Here is a 26,907-nt window from a genome sequence, read left to right as displayed (position 1 = left end):
TCCATTCACAACTTAGCGCACCCCTCCATCAGGACAACCGTCCGGCTGGTCGCCAACAGGTTCGTGTGGCATGGACTTCGTAAGCAGGTCAGTGAATGGGCCAAAACATGCATGCAGTGCCAAATGGCCAAGGTGCAGCGGCACACCAAGGCTCCGCCGCAGCAGTTCGAACCCACCCGCCGAAGGTTCGACCACATTCATGTGGATATCATGGGGCCCCTGCCAGTGTCGCGAGGAGCGCTGTACCTCCTAACTATGATAGACCGGTTCACCAGATGGCCAGAGGCAGTCCCGTTCAGCGACACCACCTCCGAATCCTGCGCCCGAGCATTGATCGCAACCTGGGTAGCCCGCTTCGGGGTACCGGCCCACATTACCTCCGACAGGGGCGCCCAGTTCACCTCCAGCCTGTGGTCGGCTATGGCCAGCCTTTCAGGAACACAGCTACACCACACAACTGCCTACCACCCACAGTTGAACGGACTAGTGGAGCGCTTCCACCGTCACCTGAAATCAGCTCTCATGGCCCGCCTGGAGGGGCCTAACTGGGTGGACAAACTTCCCTGGGTCCTGCTCGGAATCCGCACGGCGCCCAAAGAGGATCTGCACACCTCGTCGGCTGAGTTGGTGTACGGCGCGCCCCTGGTAGTCCCAGGAGAGTTCATACCAACCCCAAGGGGGCAAGAGGAAGCACCCACAGCAGTCCTGGACAGACTACGGGAGAGGCTCGGTAACCTGGCCCCCAGCCCCACTTCACAGCACGGACAGAGCCCGACCTGCGTACCCAAAAACCTGCAGAACTGTAAGTTTCTTTTTGTACGACGGGGCGGACACTGGGCACCGCTACAGCGGCCCTACGAGGGACCGTTTAAGGTGATCAGGAACAACGGGTCCACGTTCGTGCTGGACACTGGGGGGAGAGAGGAGGTTTACATGGTGGACCGACTCAAACCGGCCCATGTGGACTTGGCGCAGCTGGTCCAGGCTCAGGCACCGCGGCGCAGAGGCAGACCTCCCAAACAGAGGCTGATCCAGACTGCGGACATTAGGGGAGGTATCACCAGTTCTGGGGGGGGGGTTATGTGGCGACCCACTTTCTGGCACACACGAACTGGCTCACAACAGCGCGCGCAGGCAGAGGACCGGCCCCAAAAAGGGCGCCAGGCCATCTTCACCAGCAGGGGGAAAATCCCGCAAGCAGAAAGGGTCTGGGAATATGCATTCCCCACAGCAATCCCGCCCAGGGAGGGCGGGAACGGGAAGGCTTTAAAGCAGGCCGCGAAGTTTGAATAAATCTCTTTCATCGCAACTCTAACTCACCGACTCCGTGTGGTTATTCTAGTGCTGTGTGTAGCACACCACCACAGCACCTCCTCTACCTAATAAAGTGGCCACTAAGTGTACACTTGTGGTCTTTTGCTGCTGTAGCCAATCCACTTCAAAGATCGATGTGTTGTGTGTTCACAGATGTTCTTCTGCACACCACTGTAGTTATTTGAGTTACTGTCACCTTCCTGTCAGCTTGAACTATTCTCCTGACCTCACTCATTAACAAGACATTACCGCTCACCGATTTTTTTTTTGCTTTTCGCAGCATTCTCTGTAAACTCTATAGAGACTGTGTGCATGAAAATACAATCAGCGGCCACTTCATTAAGTACCTCCTCTATCTGTACCTGTTGTGGTCTGAACATCTGGGCACCTCTGCGCATGTACCTGTGTGCAGAGTATGTTCTCCCTCTGCAATCATGTAGGATTCCACCCAATTCTCAAAGACACTGGGAGTTGCTAGTTGCATTGGTGATAATAAATGGTTTCAAGAGTGTAGGACCACCTTCTGGTCAAGATGGCGCTGAGCTGCCATCTCTATCGAGATCATGACTCAGATTTAATTCATTGTATTTAGAGATACAGCACAGTAACAGGCCCTTCTAGCCCAATGAGCGTTCACACCTCTTGACCATGCCTGCATGCTGTTATGCATTGAGTTGCTACCACATGATTGACTGATTAGATATTTGCATTAACGAGCAATGGTCACTGAGTGTAACTTGCACACTTTTGCCCTGTTAGGTGTCATACTACCACAACAAATCACCACAGCACCCATAATTTGTTTTAAATATACACTTAATTCTTTCTAAATGTCCTATCAAAGGCTCACTACTGCCATTAGTTCCAGATTTAAATTAAAATGCAAAGTAAATTCCCCAACTGACATGAGGGTTTTCTAATTAGATCACTGATAGACCAGATTACTGATACTGCCGTAGGAAGGGTACATCCACACTACGCCGGACAATTTTGAAAACGCCCGTTTCGAGTAAAAACGACAGACGTCCACACTAAGCGTTCTTCAAAATATCTCTGTCCACATTAGACAGATATTTGGGCAAATCTCCTCCTACTGGGCATGCGCAGGACACACAGAAAACAAGCAAAGAGGAAACAGTATACTTGGTGCGCGTTTGTCCAGTTACGGAGTAGAAAAAGTTAAAAGGAATTGCTCTTGGCTCTCGCGCAGGAGGACTTAAAACTAAAAAAAACAAACACTGGAGCGTATGGAGGCAACTGACAGGGAGTTCACGGACAGTATGACCCGGCTGACGACAAACATTGAAAAACTGACTAACTCTGTTGCATTAATAAAGTACCTTGTTAAATGTATAAACACTTGTCTGCATCAGTGTTATCTTGTATTTCCATACAATGTTACATTAGGCTGTTACACATCTATTGTCAGAGAAGTACTTGCATAAATAGGTAAACCACCTTGGTTCTTGATCCTCCAAAATATTCCGCATGGAATTTAAACTGGAGGTGGCGGAGGGTGTTTTCTGTCCTTACCTTCATACAAGCAAGGACAGAAAACAGGGCAAAGTGAGTATATTTATTTATTCAGTAAGCTATGGGTCGAAGTATTTGGTGAGTACATTTCTAACTCTTCTGGCTTCAGTCTTGTTGCCGTCTGTTCTGAAATTGTTAGGTTCTGTGAAGCACAGAATCAAATATTGCTGTGATGATTGTACACTCTAGTATCAACTGTTTGGCGACAATAAAGTAATAATAATAATAAAACAATGAAATGCCGTGCTGCTGCCATCTGTTGCGGCACGTCATGACAGCGGTTTTAAAAAGCTCCGGTTACCCCATATACACTGCAACGGATATTAGGCGTTTTCAGATTTATTCACTCTGGAGACCGTTTCTGAAAATCTTCGTTTTCGGGGGCTGAAAACGCGGTTCCGGTGTGGACGGAAGGTCAAAACGAAGAGAAAAGGCTTCGTTTTCAAAAATTATCCAGCGTAGTGTGGACGTAGCCTAACTTGAACAGTGCATTACCCCAACTACAGATCAATAGTCTGCTGCTAAAGTCCAGGAGTAACAAGCAGTGAAGTCTGAACCTTGGGGAAGTTAGCCTACGGTGCAGAAGTGACAGATTTGTGCTTAATAAGATCCTGGCTGTGACTAAATAGGATGGAATTGGGAAAATAAGAGCCCCTTCCATTTAGGGAATTGCAGAGATGCACTGAGAAGGACACATTTCACTCTAGGAAAGGGTGCAGATAGGTTTAGGAAAAAAGAGAAAGACGACATTTGTCGGGCTTTTGAACAAACTGTAGCCATTAGAGGAAAAAAAACACATGCAAAGCAAATGGAGGGGATTTGAAAATAACCAAATGCTGAACACATACTTGGAATAAATAGGCGCCAAATCCACCTCTTTGCCAGTTAAAGGGTTTTTAATGGTGGTGCCCACAACGTTAACCTCTTGTGGCTTTATTGCACAGGCTGCACGGGTCTCCCAAGAAATTAAAAATTCACACTCGTTTTCATCAAACCTAGAAAACAAAACATTCTGGATGTAATGGTTTGGCGTAAGAGTTCCAACAAAAGAGAGAATACACAAAATACCAGGATAGGGTTACAGAAATATGCAATTAACAAATTCCTGATCATTCAAAACCTTAACAAAAAGGTCTCGGCCTGAAACATTAACTGTCCATTTCCTCCCTGGATATTGCCTGGCCCCACTAAGTTCCTCCAGCACTCTGTGTTGTTAAAAGATCAAATTAAACTAGTATTAGTGTAATTTAGAAATGCCTTAGAGGATTTAAATTTCAATCCTCTCCCAAATTTGAAATGGTAGATTTTTAAGGGACTTTGCAGCTCAAGTATTGAAACAAAATCATTTCTCCTCATCAGCAGAATCTTGTCCCAGAGACAATACAGACAAAATAAATATTGGTCTGGAAGTGTGTGCATAAAGATGTGATAATTAAACTTTTGGGAAGAAGACTGACCAATATTTACATGGAAAATGCTGTAGAATTAGGTTGAGAGATGATCTTAGAAGCTCTATATTCAACTGGGTTCATCACCAACCATTTCTCCATTTAACTTTTCAGCATAGCTGCACATCACCTCACGCGGGGAGTCACACACATTGACAAAATTTAATACTCTGTGCTTGTCATGACTCTTGCATAATGTTTGACTTTTAATAGCCCTGCATCTTGCTGCCCCTGCTTGCCCCAGGAGCATTTGGGGGGGGGGCAAAAAGACTTCATGGACTCCTTGCATTAGATGTGCTGGAATTGACCAACATGAAGCAAAGGAACCAGATGCGAAGTGCATCCTGCTCCCTATGGCCAAGTCTGGAAGTAGATACCCTAACATCTACAATCCAGCACGTTCCTAACTTTGGTTCACAGGCACAGACACAAGGAACATGCTGATCCAGAAACAGAACCTCCCCGGTGCCCTTTTCTGAGCTGCTGGCAAAAGGAAAGAATGTTACAGTCCAGTGTGGGACTTGGGAGGCCGTTAGGTATATTCAACATCAAGAGGTAACTGACCTCAATAGAGAAGCACATTCGCCAATTATTGACCACAAAAAGCATTTAATTGTTTATTGGAAATACTGTGATGGGATAAACTTGCAGCCATTAGCCGTGGCAACAGAGGAAACTCTGCAGATGCTAGAAATCCAGAGCAACATACACAAAATGCTAGAGGAACTCAGCAGGTCAGGCAGCATCTATGGAAATACTGTCAATGCAGCTTTGAGGTCGGTTGGGTAGAGCAACATATCACAGATCTTCACCAATGTTACTTTATTCCCAGGTAATGTTAAACGCATGACCACATTAACTTGATTTCCAGTTATCCGACCCAACCTCTGCACTGCTGTGCTCCATGATGGAGTAGTGGAGCTGACGGATCCATTCACCTTGATAGACAAATCCCAGACACTAAAGTCCGCATGACTCTAACAGACTTGCATAAGTACAGAGATAAGGGTCTCCTCACCTTGTTAGCTTTGGTACTCCTCCTGTCGACGAACACTGCAGTTGTATAACAGTCTTTGCACGTTTGCCTGTACTACAGTTAAAATAGCCATTTGAGTAACTCACAGAAAGGTGTGTATCTGGAAATAAAGGTTGAAATTAAAAAGCTTTAGTTTAAAAGAGCACATTCAGTACTAACCACAGCACGCATCAATGGTTGACGCTTTCTGGTTTATGTTCACCCACTTACGCCAAAAGATCAAGGAAAGATCAGATGGGTTGTTTCTCAAAGGAGAAGAGGTGGCTATGGAGTGTCCTCAGCAGTACATTATGAGGGGCATAGATAACATATACTCAAAGCTCATTTCCAAAGTAGTCTAGCATTACAGAGCACATGTTTAAAGTGAGAGGAGATAAATTTAGAGGAAAGCTGAGGGGGAAAGCTTTCCCACATAGAGGGTGGTGAATATCCAGAACAAGATGCTCAGCGGTGGCAGCAGAGGCAAATAATAATATTCAAAAGACATTTGGACAAGTACGTGGATAGGAAACTCTATGCAGTTTAGAAGAATGAAGGAGAATCTCACTGAAACCTATCCAATATTGAAAGGACTGGATAGAATGGATTTGGAAAGGATGTTTCCTATAGTGGACAAGTATAGGACCAGAGGCCACAGCTTCAGAATAGAGGGACATTCCTTTAGAGATAGGATAAGGAGGAATTTCTTTCGCCAGAGGGTGGTGAATCTGTGGAATTCACTGTCACAGGATGTTGTGGAGGCCAATTCACTGGGTACACTTAAAGCAGAGGTTGATAAGTTCTCCATAGGTAAGGGCACCAAAGGTTATGGGAGAAGACAGGAGAGTGGGGTTGAGAGGGAAAAATGAATCAGCCATGATGGATTAGTGGAGCTAACTCGATGGACAGAATAGCCTAATTCAGCTCCGATATGTTATGGTCTTATGGGATACAGACCTGATGCAGGAAAACGGTATCGCAGGCGACAAGCGCAAGGCGGGCAGAGGAAGTTTGTAAGATTCTACGATCTACCGATCTGGTACATGACTTGAGACTCTTTTCATTTTATTGGAGATTCTAGGCTCACAAGAAGCTGATAGCAGTCCACCTATGTTGCATTTTTACCACACAAATAATGTGCTTCATGCATCTATTGGTACAAGGCTTCGTACCTTGAACATCTATTTTCTGGCTATGAACAAGTCCCAATATCTGTGTTCTAGCACTTTTAGCCTTCCTGCACACACTGGCATATGGAGGGCAGCCGGTGGGTCCTTCATGAACTCCTTCACAGAGATTCATGTAGTACCTGAAAAATAAAACAGCAGATTCAACACTAGCACTCTGGTAACTATCCAAAGAGACACACCCAAATAAACCATGCTACCTTCATTGAATCACAACCAAGAGAAAATCTGTAGATGCTGGAAATCAAAGAATACACACAAAATAGAGGGCTAGGTAATTTCGAAAGTAAGTACATGTTATGGGCTGAAGGGCCTGTATTGTGCTGTAGGTTTTCTATAAAATGCTGGAGGAACTCAGCAGGCCAGGTAGCATCTATAGAAACAAGTAAATAAACAGTCGATGCCGTGGGCTGAAATCCTTCATCAGGACAACAGCCCAAAATGTCGACTCTTTAGTCTTAATTGAACCACTTTTTAGTCACATGACAATAATTGAGAGTGACTAATACAATGAGTTTTGGACTGCAGTTACTAATGGTGTTGACCACCCACCCTAGTTCCATTGAAGACAGTGGGATCCACTGTTGGAGGAGTGTACAAACAGTAGCCGTTGGCATCAAATCTCTCCAGCCTGAGCATCTAAAAGCAACAATCAATGCTAAAGATCTTTGAAATGTTTGCTTTGGGTAGCACCCAGAAAGAAGGCACCTTCTGCAGCCTAACACAAGTTCAGACCAGGCCAGGCGAGACTCAAAAGGCTGCAACACCAACACAAAACTTGACTGATTCTTTCTCACTGGAATGCCGTGCCCTATTAAAAAGCTTCCAGCTAAAATGGAGCCAATCAAAAGGATGAATGGGAGGTCATTCTATCTACACGACCTCTACTCTAGAAACAGGGTCACTCTACCTTCAGCTGTCAAGTTACAGTAATACAGACCATACTTGCTTTGTGCACAGCGAGCAGCCAGGCACCAAATCAACAGCAATTTTTTCACTAAAGCACACGAGGGAATGGGCCTGACACTCCACATCTGCGAAAAAAGGTCACCTACCGATCTGTATAACACCTTCAGAGAGTAACAGATGCACCTTGGATAATGTGGGCCACTTTTCATATCTCAGAAGCCACTGCTGTTACATAGGCAGGCATCAATAAAATTTACCCTCAGTGCAGTCTTAGCCACATAAGATCAAGACCTCAAAAACTGGACTGAGCACAGTGTATGGGCACCAGTGGTCCCTACCCTTGAAGGGATCACGAGGCATGAACTGTCTGTAGACGCTGCAAACTGCTACAATCTTCACAGAATCCCAAAACCTAGACCTGCCTGTGCACGACCACTAGATTAGATTCTCTCTCAGCTGCTATTTGAGCTGAAACAAAAAGGAAGTACCATTAAAACTGCAGACTCGTCAGTGCTTCACAGAATGCAAATTACTAGCAATGTATTCGTCCACACTATCAACCCATTGCGATTCATCCACACTGTTACCCTACTAAAGGGACCAATAGAGCACTACAGCAGAGAAACAGGTCTTGCAAGCCCACCTGGACCATACTAACCTAGTTTACTACCCAATCCCATCAACCAGTACCCAGACCATACCCCTCCCATCCACATACTTATCCAAACTTCTCTTAACTGTTGTAAGTGAACCAGCATTCACCACGTCCGCTGACAACTCATTCCACACTCATCACCCCGAGTGAAATTCCCCATTCAATCTTTCATCTTTCATCATAAACCTATGACCTCTAGTTCCAGTCTCACCCAACCTGAGAGGAACAAGTCAGCATGTATTTACCCTATTATACCCCTCACTATAACACCTCCCCCCATTATCCTACATTCAAGGGAGTAAGGCCCTAAACTATTCAGTCTTTCCTAATGACTCAAGTCCAGGTAACATTTGTCAATCTTCTCGGCACTCTGAAATTCGTTGAAACCTCTCCTGTAGGTAGGTGACAAGAACAGTACACAATAATCCAAATTCAACCAAACCAACATCTTAAAACAACTTTAACATTACATCCCAACTCCTGTACTCAATACTTTGATTTATGAAGGCCAATGTTCCAAAAGCTCACTTTATGACCCATCTACTTGTGAGGCCACTTTCAAGGAATTATGGTTCTGCGTTCCCATATCCCTTTGTTCTATCACACCTCAGTACCCAACCATTCAATGCGCAAGTCCTGCCCTGGTTTGTCCTTCCAAAGTGCAATACCGCACTTGTCTACATGAAATTTTATTTGCCATTTTTTCAGCCCATTTTTCCAGCTGATCCAATTATGCTGCAAGTTTTGATAGCCTTCCTTGTTGTCCACTACCGCGTACCCCCCGCCACCCCAATGCTGAAACTTAACCTTTTGGACCAGCCTTCCATGCAGCATTTGTCAAAGGCCTTGCTAAAGTCCCCATGAGAAAACCACAACTTTGTCGTAGTGTTTGGAGGCTTGCGTGCCTCAATGATCCAGAGAGCTATGTTGGTTGGAGTCTGGGCATTATGCTTTGGCTCTTGGTAGGGTCATCCATACCACACAGATCAAAGGGTAGAGGCTAGACTGATAGTGGCCCACCGGTCCTCCAGGTTCAGGGATTCAGCTCAAGGCGAACAACCCTGACTGGTAAAACAAAACTATTATGGAATCAACAATGAAGATTCCTTTGCATCTGAGTGTGATGGTATTCCAGAGTCCCCACATGGGCCTTGCATGATTGACAGTAGTGAAAAACAAGGGGAAGCTCCTGACACGAAGGAAGCCTTGACCACCACCAGGGATGGAGGACCCTCATTGCTGCCCTAAATGCTAGCCACGTAATGGGCAGCAAATTGCTAAAGTCCATGTAGACAATGTCTACTGCCTTTCCTTCATCAACTTTCCTGTTAATTTCCCTGAAAATCATTTTAAGATTGGTTAGACAATACTTACCACGCACAAAGCCATGTTGACTATCACTAATCAGGCTTTATAATATACAACTATTTATGTATCTTGGCTCTTATAATACCTTCCAATAATTTACTCATGATTGATGTCAGGTTAACTGACCTATAATTTCCAGCTTATTCTTTGAGCCTTTCTTGAACAATGGAACAACATTTGCTATCCTCCAATCCTTCAGCACCTCACCTGTGGCTAAGGACATTAAATATCTTTGCCAGGGCTCCTGCAATTTCAGTACTAGCCTCCTGCAAGATCTGAGGGGATTTCTTCTCAGGCCCTAATTTGCCTCAGGACTCCTCTTTTGTAATCTGAATAGTCCATGACCTCAACTGCTTTGCCTCAGTTCTGTAGACTGCGTCTGTCTCCTGAGTAAATCCAGATGCAAAAAAATCATCTCCCCCATTTCTTTTGGTTCATGCGTAGCTGATCACACTGATCTTCAACAGGATCAATTTTGTCACTTGTTATCCTTTTGCTTATATCCTTATATCTATAGAAGTCCCTGGCATTCTTTCACTTTGATTGCTGAAGCAACCTCATGTCCTCTTTTTAGTCCTCCTGACTTCTTTCTTACTTGATCCTAACTGCCTATACCTGATAGACCCCTTCTTCTTCACCAAGACCTCAAAAACCAAGAATACGTAAATGTGTTAGCCTTGCCTTTTATTCAAACAGGAACATAGATTCTGTACTCTCAATATTTCATGTTTGAAAGTGTCCCACTTATCAAGCATCCCTTTTGTCAGAAAACAACCCGTCTCAACCTACACTTGCCAGAATACCATCAACATTGATTTTTCTTCTATTTCAAATCTCAACGCAGGCAGCAGTTCTATCCTTCTCCATAATTATCTTGAAACTGATGGAATTATGATCGCTAGATCCGAAGTGTTCCCCTATGCAAACTTCTGACATCTGCCCTGTCTCATTTTTTTCCTGCAGAGAATACAAAACAAAATTTATAATACAATAACGAAGCAATGGACAGTTGTGATTTTAGAAGAACTAAGACAATGGCTAGATGAAGGAAGGAAAAGGACCACTTTAGTCTCATGATGTAATGGCAGAGGGCTTTCAGAAGTTCACACTTCTTATAAACATACTCGACCAACTGTACGATTTCCCCATGCAGACATTTGTGGATTTGTATTTTTAAACGCTGAAACTAATGCTGATCAAGTAATTTTTAAATCTTTCATTTTCTCTGCTAATGTATTTCTCCCAGAGGGAATCTGGAAGATGCCTGCGGGTACGGTTCCACAGGGTATGTGACCGTCATTCAAATGAGGATCAAGAACCGAAATGCGTACATCATCTGAGCAAGGTGTGACCAAAAATTGGAACGTGCCAACAGCAGATATCACCTGCTTAGGATTCAGAGGATGCCCAATTGGAGAACTTCCCCAAACTAAAATCAGCATACTTGGACACAAAAATATAGAGGGTTTGGCAGAAAGCAGATAGGATGGAATGAGATTAGAGACCTTGCCCAGTTGTTGAACAAGCTTAAGGGACTGGGGTTCCCACAGCTCATCTGACTCTTTATCTCATGTTTTTAGCTGCACACATTGAAATTCAAAGGTATAGACATTATATCATGTTCTTTCCAGCATACAGTAATCTCAGCCCTCAGTGATCGAGAGATTAGCAGATTTAAAAGATAAAGATCAGCTTTATTTGTCACATCTACATCTAAACACCAAATTATACTGCGAAATATGCCATTTTGCATCAATAACCATCCAACGATCGTGCTGCGGGCAGTGTACAAGTGTCGCACATTTCCAGCTCTGAGAAAGCAGGCCCACAACTCACTAAGCCCAACTGCAAGGGGAAACCGGAGCACCCAGAGGTCATGGGGAGGACGCACAAACTTGGTACAGAAGCGAAGAGAATTGAACTCCAGTGATCGCTGGCACCAACCGCTATGCTATTGTACCATGGAGCACGGACAAGTCATGGAGCCTGGCAGCCCCTGCCCCGCTCTGCAAAACAACACAATACCATACAGAGAGACTGAAGGCAGCTAGTAGCTAGTACTTACGTATAACCATGAGAAGAGAACTTCCACGATCCGGTGAGAGAAGAAAGCATTCTCAAATCATAAGTCTTGTGACTGTGAACTATCTTGCATTTCATCCGCTTGGGTGGACAAATGACACTCGTCCTCCATTCAAATGCTGTCGAGCAACCAAGGGTCTCACTCAACAACTCGGGATGACCGACTTCAGCTGTGTCATCACATTTGAAGATGATCGTTGATTTCCGAGTTGCAGTTGCTGAAATCATTGAATTAGGTTGATTAAATTACAATATGTTTTACTAATTGGACTGTTTCCTCTGGGTCAGGGGCTGAGGAGAGACCCAGGTCTATAAAATCATGAGAGGCGAAGGTGAGATGGTCTCCCCCTCCCCAACCCAGGTACAAATTCCAAGTACTAGAGGACAAAGCTTTGGGGGGAGGGGAGGGAGAACAAAGGAAATGCTTAGGGAACAGTAGGTACCCAAAATATATTGCTAGGGTGACAGCATCCCCTCCTCCACCCACCCACCTACCCCCTTATGCCAGCTTGTTCACCTTCCCCTCCCCCACCAACTCCAATGCTGACGAAGGGTCTCAGCCTAAACTATTGTCTCTACTCCTCTCCACAGATGCTGCCTGACCTGCTGAGTTGCTCCAGCATTTTGTGTGGGTTCCTCAAGACTTCCAGCATCTGCAGAATCTCTTGTGCTTACGTATTGGTTGTTGATTGGTTGTGGCATTAAAGGGGCATTTGGATACGAACAGGGATGTAACAGTGGGATATACAGAAGATCATATCAGCAGGCAAATGGGGCTGGTTTGATTTGGCATCGTGGCTGGCACAGATAGTGGGTGAAGGGCCTGTCCCTAATTTGTACTGTTCTATGAGCCTAAATGTAGATATACAAATAATTATCACATCCCATTCAAACAGAACATACTGGTATCCATTACATACCATTGCTGCAGAAGTCCCATTGCTTATCCTTGTTAAAGTCACTGGTTGTCGCACACCACAGTAATCCATCAGTTCTTCCCGCAGCAGTACACTTATTGTAAGATGTTCCAAGGACCGTGAAAGGAAACACGCACAGCTTTCCTGTTTTGGTGACTGTTAAAGACATGAGAAGCAGAACAGGTCACCTGAAGCGTAACATATAGTTATCAGGATTCATCATACAGATCTCCTATTCTGAATCCCACTTGCTTTTCTGGGCAACTTGTCACTGGATCCTCACTGCCTCTTTAAATCTAGGCTTGGACATTAAGCAATGGCCAGTGGTCAGCTACAAACAACAGTTGATAGCCACAAAGAAATCTTCTGAGATTATCTTCCTTGCACAGCAGAGCACAGAGGTATAATGCAGCCCACCACATGGCTGTCCTGTTCAAGGTCAGTTAATACAGAACTTCAAAGTTCAAAGCAAATTTATCAAACTACATATGTATCACCAAATACTATACTGTGATTCAATTTCTTGCAGACATTCTTATAGATATACTAGAATCAACGGAAAAACTACACACAAGGCTAACAGCCAATCACTGTGCAAAAGACAATCTGTGCAAATTACTTGAGCTAATTCACAATTAAAAGAAACTTGGAAATGAGTGTCTCAAGAGAGGACCCTACCCTCATTTAACAGGGAATCTGACTATGAACTATTAACTATGAACTGACACACTTTTTCCAAAAATCTGGCAAAGACGCATTTGTAAAGTAAAGCTTTAGCGTTTCCTTTAACACACACAATAAGCTTACAGTGCTTATAAAAAGTATTGCCCCCCGCCCCCGGAAGATTTTATGTTTATTGTTTTACAACATTGAATCACAATGGATTTAATTTGGCTTTTTTGACACTGATCAACAGACAAGACTCTTGTGTCAAACCAAAGTGAAAACAAATTTCCACAAATTGTCTAAATTTATTACAATTATTAAACACGCAATAACAGATTGCATAATTACTCATCCCCTTCAAGTCAGTATTTAGTTGATGTATCTTTGGCAGCATTTGCAGCCTTGAGTCTGTGTGGATAGGTCTCTATCAGCTTTGCACATCTGGACACTGAAAATTTCCCCCATTTTTCTTTACAAAACTGCTCAAGCTCTGTCAGATTGCATGGGGATCATAACTGAACAGCCCTTTTTCAAGTCCAGCCATAAATTCTCAATTGGATTGAGGTCTGAACGCTGACTTGGCCACTCCAGGACATTAACTTTGTTGTTTTTAAGCCACTCCTGTGTAGCTTTAGCTTTATGCTTGGGGGGGGTGGGGGGTCATTGTCTTGCTGGAAGACAAATTTTCTAAGTCGCAGTTCTCTTGCAGACTGCATCAGGTTTTCCTCCAGGATGTCCCTTTATTTTGCTGCATTCATTTTATCCTCTACCTTCGCAAGCCTTCCAGGGTCTACTGCAGTGAAGCATCCCCACAGCATGATGCAGCCACCACCATGCTTCATATTACACCAAACATAGCATTTAGTCTGATGTCCAAAAAGTTCAATTTTGGTTTTATCAGACTTCTTCCAGCTCACTTCAGTCTCCCATATGCCTTCTGACAAACTCTAGACAAGATTTCATGAGTTTTTTTTTTAACCCCCAACAGAGGCTTTCTCTTTGCCACACTCCCATAAAGCTTCGACCGGTAAAGCACCCGGGCAACAGTTGTATGTACAGTCTCTCCCATTTCAGCCACTGAAGCTTGTAACTCCTCTAGAGTTATCATAGGTCTCTTGGTGGCCTCCCTCACTCGTCCCCTTCTTGCATGGTCACTCAGTTTTTGAGGACAGCCTGCTCTAGGCAGATTTATAGCTGTGCCATATTCTTTCCATTTCTTGATGAAAAGGGATATTTAGTGACTTAGAAACTATCCTGTACACATCTCCCGACTTATGCTTTTCAATAACCTTTTCGCAGAGTTGGAGTGTCATTTTGTCTTCATGGTGCAGTTTTTGTCAGAATACTGACTGACAAGCAATTGGACCTTCCAGATACAGGTGTATTTTTACTATAATCAACTGAAACACCCTGACTGCACACAGTGATCTCCATTTAACTAATTATGTGATTTCTAAAACCAAATGGCTGCACCAGTGATGATTTAGTGTGACATATTAAAGGGGATGAATACTTTTTCAATCAATTATTTTGTGTTTTATATTTGTAATTAATTTAGATCACTTTGTAGAGATCTGTTTTCACTTTGACATGAAAGAGTATTTTTTTTGTCGATCAGTGTCAAAAAAAAGCCAAATTAAATCTATGGTGATCAGTGTTGTAAAACAATAAAACATGAAAACTTTGGGGGGGAGGGTGTTGAATACTTTTTATAGGCATTGTAGATCATCTGAAGTAACAGCTCCCATTGTTACCTGTAGGGCACAGCTCTGTACCGCCATAGCGCAAAAATAAGGCTTGGTCCTGGTGTTTGTACTCCAGCGTCATTGCCTTTGGATTACCGAAGGAAACTGCTTCAGTTGCTGAGACCAAACAGACAGCACTGTCCTTACACTTATTGCTGGGGACATCTGTCACAGCCGCACATACATCAAGGTGGTATGTCCTCTGCCCAGACCGAACCTGAGGAATCAATGCGGCAGTTATTTGGAATGTGACATCTGTCAGAAGCACAAAGGGATATTTTGCATGCTGATTTTCTTGCTCATTACAACAATGTACTTCCACAATGCCATGCTTAAATATTAGGAACTAGTTTTGTGCTTAAATATACCAGTAGTGTTGATTACACAGCTTCTCAATTAAACAGCAAGGTTGAAATACAGTAATTGCCACCCTCAGGGTGGAGGAGCAACATTTTATATTCCATTTGGGTAGCCTCTATGAATATCAATCTCTCCTCCTGGGGAAAAATAATCCCCCTGCCCCCCTCTTCCTCATTGACCTTTTACTTCTTCTCACCTGCCTATTACTTCCCTCTGGGTCCCCTCCTCCTTCCCTTTCTCCTATGGTCCACTCCCCTCTCAGATTCCCCTTTCCCATCCACTTGATTTCACCCATCACCTTCCAAATAGCCTCCTTCCCCTAACCCCACCCTTTTATTCTGGCATCTTCTCCCTTCCCTTGGTCCTGAAGTAGGGTCTCAGCTCCAAATGTCAATTGCTTATTCATTTCCACAGATGCTGCCTGACTTGCTGAGTTCCAAAGCAACACATACAAAATGTTGGAGGATTTCCAGCATCTGCAGAATTTATGGTTATGATATTAACTCTATTTTTAATGTGTGTTCAGCACTGGTTTAAAGTGCCCACAACTTAACAGCAGGCAAGCCTGAACCAAGCGTTAAAAGCCTGAAATATCCTGGAAAAGAAATGCTGGGAACCTCCCCAGAGCATTATGTTGGGTGCCAAACCCAGGTCGGACAGCTGTCCAAATTCATTTCAGCTGAAGGATAAACACTTTTTTTAAAAAATAAAAATGTTACCAGAACTTGAGACCTGAGTGACAGCAAAAGGGATGAAATGCTAGGACTTTATTTATTAGAGTGGAGAAAAATGATGGGGGATTTGATAGAGATATACAAAATTACAAGGGGGCATATAGGGTAAATGTAAGCAGACATTTTCCACTGAGGTTGGGTGAAACTAGAACCAGAGAGCATGGGCTAAAGGTGAAAGGTGAAACTTTTAAGGGGAACACGAGGAGGAATCTTCTTCATTCAGAGGGCGGTGAGAACGTAGAAGGAGCTGCCAGCAGAAGTGATAGATGCAAGTTTGATTTCAACACTTAAGAGGAATTAGGATAGATGGCAAGGGTAGGGAGGGCTACAGTCGGATGCAGGTCAATTGGAGCAGGCAGAGTAATAGCTTGGTACAGATTAGATGGGCCAAAAGGTCTGTTTCTGTGCTGTAGTGCTCTATGACTACTTGTACAACAGCACTCAAAACTTCATTACTTCTGAAAGTATTTTTATAGGCAATAAGATCGCTGCTGGGTAGTGGAGGAAACAGAATCCTGAGTGTACACAAGTTCTCAACACCTAACAAATAAATGCCTAGGTAATTATTCTTTAAAAAGGGTAATGTTGACAGTGAGAAATATTGGCGAGAAGGTCCCTGTATTTCTTCACAACAGTAGCTATGGGACCATTTACTTACTCCCTGGAAATGGGCCAGTATGGTATGGTTCAAAGTGAGAGGTCCCAACACAGTTTAAACCCGATCACGAGGCCAGAATATACTCATTCCCACGTTCCTATGCTCCTTTCCCTTTAGCTTAAAGATTTCCTCTTCTGGAGTTCCAAATTTTCTTTTGAATGAGATTGCAGAAGCTTCTTCCACCCTGTCAATACAAGCAGCTTGCACAAAGATTTGCCTTGTCACTTCCTTTCCTTTTGCCAAACAACTCCAGACTGTCCTCTGGTTTACAAATTTGCTGATGCAAACCCAATGAACTTTAATTACCAAAACTAATTTTGAACAATAAAAGATTTTCCCACAAATTTGCCATGTTTCAGTTATTGCCACTGCATCCCATTCTGATACAGTACTTATGCCTGGAGTTCACCTTATAGATGACTCTCCGGGTACTTTAAGACAAAGGAACACAATTTGGTCATTTGTTTTATCAAGTCTGCTCTGCCATTTGATCATGGCTGACTGAATTTCCCTCTCAACCCCATTCTCCTGCCTTCTATGCGCATACCGAGTTAACTTCCTTTGTAAAGGGCTATTCATTGTAATGTTTTCCCTTATTGTCTGGGCACTCAACATCCCATCCAATACTCCACCCAGATGAACCGCACTGCTCCCTGGCCAGCTATGAATACAAATCGATCAGTGAGCTTTCCAGCCTCCCACCTCTCCCAAGGTAACGTCTGCTCTCTCTTGCCCACCGTCCCTCAGTTTGGTTGGATTTCAGAAATGTGATCATCTCACCACTACATACACTCTGTAACAAAGCAGCCAACAACTCTCTGACGTAATTAAGGTTCAGGTTACCTAAAACAGGCTGCAAGTCACTGCCACTGCTCTTTTTGAGGTACAATCCAGAAATCATGCACTCATCTTTATCCAGAGCAGCTCCTAAACAAGAATTTAATTACTTACATCCAGGCAATGCATTGAGCTTACCAATACCTGCTGTTTTCTTTCACGCTCCATCAGTGATTATATTCAAAGTTCACACTAAATTTATTATGAAAGTACACAACTGTACATGTCACTATATACAACCCTGAGATTCATTTTCTTGTTGGGCATAATCAATAAATCTGTAGAATAATAACCATAACCGCATAGTTGCTGTATGCGGATAAAATGTGAAGCTGGGGATAAGGTCTTTTCAACCCTAATTAAACTGAGCTGACATGACCATCACTTTTCCTATTGTAACAGGAAGGAAACAACAATTGTCAAAAACTAGGCTGCGCATTATTGATGCTGTTATTTATACAGCACAGAAACAGGTCCTTCTGCTCAGGTGCTCCATGCTGACCAAGACGCCCCATTTGCCCGCATCTGGCCCATATCCCTCTAAACCAGGGGTTCCCAACCTTTTCTATGCCATGGACGAATACCATTAAGCAAGGGGTCCGTGGAGTCAGGTTGGGAACCTCAGCTCTAAACTTCTACCATGTATCTGTCCAAATGGGTTTTAAAAGTTATTGTTTCTGCCAAAATGCCCCATCCAAGCTAGTCAGTTGCTGCTAGTCAGAACCTTTCAAACATTTCCAATCTGTTTCTCTGCCAAGATATCTTTAAAAGTTGTAATTGTACCTGCCAGCCTCAGCTACTTTCTCTGACAGATCATTCCACACACATACCATCACTTGTGCAAAGAAAAATTTGCCCAAGTTCCTCTTCAAATTTTGCCCTGTCACCTAAACCTATGGCTTCTAGTTCCTTATTCTCCAGTCCTACAGGAAAGATGATGTCCTATCTATGGCCCTCATGATTCCCCTATCTATGGCCCTCATGATTCCGTACCCTTGTATAATGTCACATCTCAGTCTCCTAGACGACAAGGAATAAGCCCCAGCCTGTCCAAGTTCTCCCTACAACTTAGTCCTGGCAACATCCTTGAACGCCTCTCTGAGCTCTTCAGTTTCATAACATCAGGACAACCGAAACGGAACATAGTAACAAAATACTGCAAACCCATGGCCTGTCCTGGGTTAGAGCACTGTGTAGGTGCTGGGGCAGGTGAGAGGAACTGGACATCACTGTTGCCGCTTGGCATGCTCTGCCTTGTTGTATTCTGTGTTGTTCCGCCCAGCGTTATGGGCACACAATATTGGTGCCAGAATGTGTCTCAACAGTTGCAGGCTGCTCCCAGCACATCCTTGGGTGTGTTGGTTCTAAGTGCAAATGAGACACTTCACTGTATGTTCACAGGATGAATTAATCCGGAAGTACAGCCTCACCTACAGCTTGCACAACCGCATTATGTCTTCCAAATTTCTAATATTCAGAGCCCTAACAGACGAAGGGCAATGTCCCTTCAGCACCCTGTCTACCTGTTACTCCACTCAGCAAGCCACGTGTTGTTCTCCGAGGGCGCTCCGTTCTGTAATATAACCTATTCATTCACAGAGAAAGTCCTTCCAAAATGTACATAAAGCCTATCCCTCAGAATTCCCTCCAGCAACTTAACTGCCACAGATACTAGCTTTTGTGATATATAAATCCCAGGATTTCCTTTACCACTTTTCTTAAAGGCACAAGATTTGCCATCCTTCAGTCTCACCTCCGCACCTCACCCGAGGCTGATGGTGATGCAAATACCCCAGCCAGAACTCCCATAATTTCTTTACCAGTCTCTCAGTGTCCTTGGATATACCAGGTCAGGCCTTGGAGATTTGTCTACTTTCATATCTATCTAGAGTTCCATCACCACCTCTAAAAACATCAACACTGGAGAAGAGAGCTGAAAGCCTCTAGGATACGCAACAATTTTTTTAAAAAGGTCGAGTTTCAACAGCTCTATAATCCTCAACCCTAGTTTTAAAAAGGTGAGATAATATAGGTAAAGAGCATCTCAGTTCCTAACCAACTTTATTTTGGTTTTAGAGCTTCAAATTAGAATACATTGGTGATCTATCTGCCATCTGTACCATATCAGACTGATTGTGAGAATGTGAAGAATGCCCCTGCAGCCCCGCTCGTAGCTCCCACGCCAAGTTGCCCAGCGTGTACAATGACTAACATAATTCAGTCAAATTAAAGTACTTTGTCGTTATTCTTGTCCCATGGATGCACAATACCCTTTCTCTGCCATTTTACTGTTAGACACTCCCAGATTTGTGCTTGCAGAATTCAGTATCCCCAAGTTTGAGGATCAGGATTGTACAAAGCTTTCCATAATTTGAATAGTTACCTGATATCTTCCTCCTGACAAAGGAGATAAATTGAATGTGTAATCTAACTGTTGCTCAGTTAGCGAGCAGCCCGATGTAATCACCGAATCTGGACAAACCAGAGGAGTTGCCCATTCAAATACATAACTGCAGTCTGATTTTCTTATCATCTTTGGTCTTCCCTGGAGAGAGGAAAATAACATGGAGGTCACTAAATGGGCAGGCTATCTCAAATAATGACTTGCATCAAGGCAGCACATCCTTTGAGCTACTGCTTACGTAGGATAATTAGGTTTTACATTCTCTAAGAGGACCATGACCTTGTTGTGGTTTGGTTGGCTGTGTGCCTCAGTGAACCAGAGAGCTATGTTGGCTGGAGTCAGGGCTTAACGGTTTGGCTCTTGGTAAGATCACCCATGCTAAACAGATTAAAGGGTAGAGGCCAGATTAAGAGTGGTCCACCAGTCCTGCAGGTTCAGCTCAGGGCTAACAACCCTGACTGGTAAAACAAAATTGTTACACAAACAGCAGTGAATAATCCTTCTACATCTGAGTGCGACAGTATTCCTGAGTCTCCACCCGGGACTTGTATGATTGGCAGCAGTGAAGACCGAGAAGGAAGCTACTGACACGATGAACACCTTCACTGCTGCCCAAACGGACATGGTGTAACAGGCAGTAAGTAACAGTAGTTGGGAATTATATGGGTAGTGTTGAAGTTAGAGTAAAGTCCCAAATGTTGAAGCTAAGCATGTTCCTTACCAGGCTTACGTCTCTGACACAATGAAATACAATGAGAGAGTCATAAGTAAGTTTCTTGTCCATTTGGCAAGTGGTGTTGCTGGTAAAGGTCACGTAGATCTCCTGTGTCACCAAATTAATCTGCGGAGGTCCAGAGATATAGCCAATAGTCTAAAATTGAAACAAAAAACACCAGTTGGAACTCCTGAAGGTGTAACCACATTTTATTCCAGGTCACAAGAATTTGTTTCAAGTAGTACAACCAAAACTAAGCTGGTGTAGAAATTCTAAAGAATGTTAAATATTTGGAAAGATTAAACACTCAATAACTACTTATTACGATTACGCACAATGACTACGTACACCTACTTATTAATCAAACATCTAATCAGCCAATCATGTGGCAGCAACAATGCATAAAAGCATGCAGACATGGTCAAGAGGTTCAGTTATTATTTAGACTAAACTTCATAATAAGGAAGAAAGGTGATCTCAACAACTTTGACTGTGGAATAATTGCTGATACCAGATGGGGCGGTTTGAGCATCTCGGAAACTGATCTCCTGAGATTTTCATGCAGAACAGTCTCTAGAATTTACAGAGAATAGTGCAAAAAAAAACAAAGAAAAAAAGTGAGTGGTAGTTCTGTGGACAAAAACACTTGGTTAATGAGAGAAGTCAGAGGAGAATGGCCAGACTAGTTCAAGCAGAATATCTCTGAACATACAAGATGTCGAACCTTGAGGTAGATGGGCTGCAGCAGCAGAAGACCATGAACATACAGAAACACTCAGTGGCCACTTTATTAGGTACACCAGGTAGCTAATAGAGTGGCTACAATGTAAAATGGACACTAACGTTTCTTCCTAGAAATCAGCTAACTGCCCACTTGCTCAACCAATAACCCACATTTCTATGGCCAAAACCAAAACGACCCCTTCATTATCTATCAGGGGGTTCCCAACCTATTCTAGGCCATGGACCAATACTTAAGCAAGGGGTCTGTGAATCCTAGGTTGGGAACCCCGGTTCTAGGTAAAAGCCCTATCACCGTGTGACAATGCATGGGGCAGGTGACCAAAAATATATTTAAATATCGGTTTGTAGGAGCTTCTTGGAGAAAGTAGACAAAGGAAAGAAAATCTGATCGCTCCCACATGTTCAAGCTCAGGCCACCTAAATGAGCAGCTCCCAATGGACAGAATAATCAAATATCTGGGATCTACACAGGATATGGTCAGGCATATAACGTGGAATTATGAAAGGGTAATTATTGGACGAATGCATTAGAGTTCTTTGATAATGTCCATACAGCACTGTGCCCAAGACCTTTGCACAGAACCATTTATCAACGTGAAGCTGAGAGACAGTTTGTGAATCCAGCAGCAAAGGAGGTTGGGAATGGCGAGGGTGGAGTCTCGCGGGAGGGGTGTGAGACTGGTGGCGGAAGAGTGCCGGGGTGGGGAGTGGCCTGGGTATAGACACATCCAGCCCAGACACACCAGGCAAGGTTATCTGATTCCAAACAGTTGGCTTATTGATCAGTACAGAATGTCCCTCTGGTGTTTCTAGCTCCCTCCCCTCTCCTTTTCCCAACCATGATTTCCCTCTCCCTGCCCCTTCCCACTCTCAGTCCACAATAGAGTTTGTATCAGAATCAGGTTTATCATCACTCACATTTGACATGAAATTTGTCTTTTTTATGGCAGTAGTACAGTGCAATACATAAAATTACTATAGTACTGTGGTAAAGTTTTAGAGACCTTAGCTATATGGATGTGCCTAAGATCTCTTTTGCACAGTACTGTAGATTTAAGAACCAGCATCTGTAGCACATTTGAAGTTTCCAAAAGGCATTCAACGAGATGCCACTTAAAAGGTTACTACTGCACAAGAGGTCAAGGAAGAGGGTAATGTGGATTGGTGAAATTGTTAGAAAATGGTACAAATGGATTATTCTGGCAGAAAAGATTTCACTCACAGGGCATCTTGGGATCAGTGCTGGGCCTTAAGATATTTCCAATCAATACTGAGTGATTGGAAAAGAGTGGAATGATCAAGTTTGCTGATTGTTGGGGACTTGAGAGAAGGACAAAAGAACGCAGCTGGAAACATGGCATATGTATGGAAATGCAGTGAGGTTAGAGGAGAAAATTAAGTGTGAAACTATTAAACGCAGATGTTGAGAAAGATCAGACTAACCATGCATGAAAAGCACAACAGATAGAGACATCACAGCCAGGCAGGCTAATGTAAATGCTGGCCTTTACTGCGAAGAGACTGGAGTACAACTGTAGGGAACTCTTACTACATCTGATTCTGGATTATTGTGTAGTTTGGCTTCCTTATTTAAGGAAGGGTGTACTGTCTTTAAGCCAGTACGGTGCATCCACTAACTAGATTCCCAAAAAGATTAGGTTGACTCCAGGAACAACTGAGCCTTCATACTTCAGTGTGGCGAAATGAGAGGTGATTGCACTGAGATGCAGTACCATTAATGGGGGGGGGGGCGTGGAGTTTCACAGCACAGTTTTATGGGTGCTTCCCTGCAGTAGGACTACAAAGAAAAGGCATAAAAATCAGCTACCCAAGGTTAAGAATGGAATGTGTGTCATTCTCTACCCTGAGAACAATGCACGCCGAGCTGTTCAGTATATTCAAGGCTGAGATAGATGGGTCTGGCATTAACAGAAAAGGTTTGGTCTGATAGCTGGTCCACCTTTCCCGATTTTTCTCTAAACCAGGGGTTCCCAACCTGGGGTCCATGGATCCCTCAGTTCATGGTAAAGCTCACTAACAGAAAAAACGTTGGGATCCCCTGCTCTACACTACTGGGTGTTTGCTGCCTCCTCAACCCTGGTGTGGCCATCTCTCCAAATCTGTTCACACAGTCCCATTGCCTTGCCTGTTCCACCTCAAATGATCCAACCCCTGAAACACACATTTACCCATGCTTCTGCCAACTAGTAAATTACTGCACGGAAATAAGGTAGGAAACTTTGTTTTGCATGCCATCCACACTGATCATTTCATACAAGGGAAATTAATAACAATGCAGAGTTAAGTGTTAGGGTTACAGGGCAAGTGTGGTGTAGGTAGACAAAAAGGTGCAAGGTTAGAGCAAGATAGATTGTGAGGTTAAGAATCCATTTTACTGTATAGGGCAGAGTTCAATAGTCTTATAACAGCAGGATAGAAGTTGTCCTTCAGCCTGGTAGCGTGCACTCCTAGTCTTTGGTATCTTCTGCCCAACAAGAGGAGGAAAGGAGAATGTCCAGGATGGGTGGGGTTTCTGATTCGATCAGCTGTTTTTCTAAGGCAATGGGTAGTGTCCAAGGTGGGGAGGATAGTTTTGAGGTGTGTCCGTAACTCTTTGCAGTCTCTGGTCTTGGGCATAGCAGTTACCATACCAAGCTATGATGCACCTGAAATGGATATTGCATGGGCTTGGAGAAGGAGAACACCTTGGGCTTTCCAGGCTACACACCTTCGCCCAGGTAGGTAATATTCAGTCACTTTCCCTTCAACTGACTTGACCACAAAAATCAGGTCCAGATTGTTCAGCGTGTGTATTTACACTTTATTGGGTAACAAGAGTAGCCACAGGACTGGAACCTCATATGGTCTTCAGCTGCTGCTACTATAGCCCACCCACTTCCAGGTTCAATGCGTTGTGCTGCTCGCTGGTTTTTTTTGTACCATTCTGTAAACTCTTAACAGACTGTTGTGTGGGAAAATCCCAGCAATTTCTGAGCGACTACCCCATCTGGCACCATCAATCATTCCACAGTCAAAGTCACTTTGATCACATTTCTTCCCAATTCTGATGTTCGGTCTGAACAACAAATGAACCTCTTGACCATGTCTTCATGCTTTTATGCATTGACTTGCTGACACACGATTGGCTGATTAGATATTAGCATTAACGAACAGATGTACCTAATAAAGTAGCCGCTAAGTATATTAGTGTTCTTACTTTCAGCCACTTTGAAGCTTACACGCTTTGATACTTCTGGGGAGCAGGCAGGTGTGGAGTCAAAGCAAAGAATGGATGAGGCATGGTCTTATTGAATGGTGGGATAAGCTCACGGGGACAAGATCTCCACCTGCCCAACTGGATGAAGGACACCTCCCGCTGAGAGGCACTGACCTGGCTTTCTGGTTACCTCAGCTGCGCAAGCACATGAACAAGAACGGCTTCAGCTTTGAAGCATTCATCAGAGAAATGCCAACTGCATGACAAGCCTCTATTGTGAGGATACAACAGGTATGGTGAATGGGAAAGTACAGTGGACACATTTTAAATGTTTGACATATACAACTTACTGAAGAGTCCAAGGTACACCAAGGATAACAAAATTGGCTACCTGTTGATTTGAAGCATGGAACATTCAGAGATATGGACAGTTTTCTTTCGAAGAAATCAGAATCAGGTTTATTATTACTGACAGACGTCATGAAAATTGTTATGTGGGAGCAGTACAGTGCAATACATGAAAATACAATAAATTACAAGAAAAAACAGTTAAATTAGGTAAGTTATGCAAAAAGAGGAAAAATAGTGAGGTAAACAACAGGAATTCTGCAGATGCTGGAAATTCAAGCAACACACATCAAAGTTGCTGGTGAACGCAGCAGGCCAAGCAGCATCTATAGGAAGAAGCGCAGTCGACGTTTCAGGCCGAGACCCTTCGTCAGGACTAACTGAAGGAAGAGTGAGTAAGGGATTTGAAAGCTGGAGGGGGAGGGGGAGATGCAAAATGATAGAAGACAGGAGGGGGAGGGATGGAGCCAAGAGCTGGACAGGTGATAGGCAAAAGGGGATACGAGAGGATCATGGGACAGGAGGTCCGGGAAGAAAGACGGGGGGGGGTGACCCAGAGGATGGGCAAGAGGTATATTCAGAGGGACAGAGGGAGAAAAAGGAGAGTGAGAGAAAGAATGTGTGCATAAAAATGAGTAACAGATGGGGTACAAGGGGGAGGTGGGGCCTAGCGGAAGTTAGAGAAGTCAATGTTACGACCAGGGGAACCCCATTCCTAGTGGGGTGGTGGGAGGATGGAGTGAGAGCAGATGTACGTGAAATGGGGGAGATGCGTTTAAGAGCAGAGTTGATAGTGGAGGAAGGGAAGCCCCTTTCTTTAAAAAATGAAGACAGCTCCCTCGTCCTAGAATGAAAAGCCTCATCCTGAGAGCAGATGCGGCGGAGACAGAGGAATTGCGAGAAGGGGATGGCGTTTTTGCAAGAGACAGGGTGAGAAGAGGAATAGTCCAGATAGCTGTGAGAGTCAGTAGGCTTATAGTAGACATCAGTGGATAAGCTGTCTCCAGAGACAGAGACAGAAAGATCTAGAAAGGGGAGGGAGGTGTCGGAAATGGACCAGGTTCTCTAACTTCCGCTAGGCCCCACCTCCCCCTCGTACCCCATCTGTTACTCATTTTTATGCACACATTCTTTCTCTCACTCTCCTTTTTCTCCCTCTGTCCCTCTGAATATACCTCTTGCCCATCCTCTGGGTCACCCCCCCCCCGCCGTCTTTCTTCCTGGACCTCCTGTCCCATGATCCTCTCGTATCCCCTTTTGCCTATCACCTGTCCAGCTCTCGGCTCTATCCCTCCCCCTCCTGTCTTCTCCTATCATTTTGCATCTCCCCCTCCCCCTCCAGCTTTCAAATCCCTTACTCACTCTTCCTTCAGTTAGTCCTGACGAAGGGTCTCGGCCTGAAACGTCGACTGCACCTCTTCCTATAGATGCTGCTTGGCCTGCTGCGTTCACCAGCAAAAATAGTGAGGTGGTGTTCACTGTCTGTTCAGAAATCTGATGGCAGAGGGGAAGAAGTTGACTGTTTTCAGGCCCTCCCCCACCTCCTCTCTGATGATGCTAATAAGAATGTTTTGTGTGATGGGGGTCTTTAGTAATGGGCACTGCCTTTCTGAGGTACTGCCTTCTGAAGATTCCTCAGTGGTGGGGACGCTAGTGTCGGTGACAGAGCTGGCCAAGTTTGTCACTCGTTGCAGCTTTTTTCAATCCTGTGCAGTGGCCCTCCATGATAGATGGTGACACAACCAGTTACAATTCCCTCCACTGTATATCTGTAGAAATTTGCTGGAGCCTTTGGTGACATAGCAAATCTCCTCAAACCTCATGAAAGAAAGCTGCTTTGGCATGTTTTAAATGGCTCTCAGCTCCCTCACGAATAGATTCCATGCAGGTATATCTATTGAGTGCAATGCCTTCCCAGTTTTTTGATGTTATGCCAAATTTCTTCAGGGTCATTATGATGTTACCTTTACCCAGCAGGGGCTGGCTGATCTTCCTACAACTGGGAGTAAAGGATCTCACTGGGGCATCCAAACGACATGAACTATCCATCA

The 26,907-nt window shown here is 44.0% G+C and overlaps 1 protein-coding gene across 1 annotated transcript in view; it reads right to left on the bottom strand.

Moving 5' to 3' along the window:
* igf2r (insulin-like growth factor 2 receptor) overlaps positions 1-26,907 on the bottom strand; it is a 223,644-nt gene that overhangs the window by 24,547 nt on the left and 172,190 nt on the right. Inside the window, exons 36-43 of the mRNA XM_063056606.1 lie at positions 20,554-20,703; positions 19,812-19,973; positions 14,849-15,056; positions 12,432-12,584; positions 11,495-11,729; positions 6,483-6,619; positions 5,314-5,431; positions 3,696-3,842 (exon numbers count right to left, since the gene is read on the bottom strand). Coding sequence (XP_062912676.1) covers positions 3,696-3,842; positions 5,314-5,431; positions 6,483-6,619; positions 11,495-11,729; positions 12,432-12,584; positions 14,849-15,056; positions 19,812-19,973; positions 20,554-20,703 — 1,310 coding nt within the window. The remainder of the gene's footprint in view (positions 1-3,695; positions 3,843-5,313; positions 5,432-6,482; positions 6,620-11,494; positions 11,730-12,431; positions 12,585-14,848; positions 15,057-19,811; positions 19,974-20,553; positions 20,704-26,907) is intronic.

This window comes from Mobula hypostoma, chromosome 8, assembly GCF_963921235.1.
Source record: "Mobula hypostoma chromosome 8, sMobHyp1.1, whole genome shotgun sequence".
NCBI lineage: Eukaryota > Metazoa > Chordata > Chondrichthyes > Myliobatiformes > Myliobatidae > Mobula > Mobula hypostoma.
This window is presented reverse-complemented; position numbering and strand designations above follow the sequence as displayed.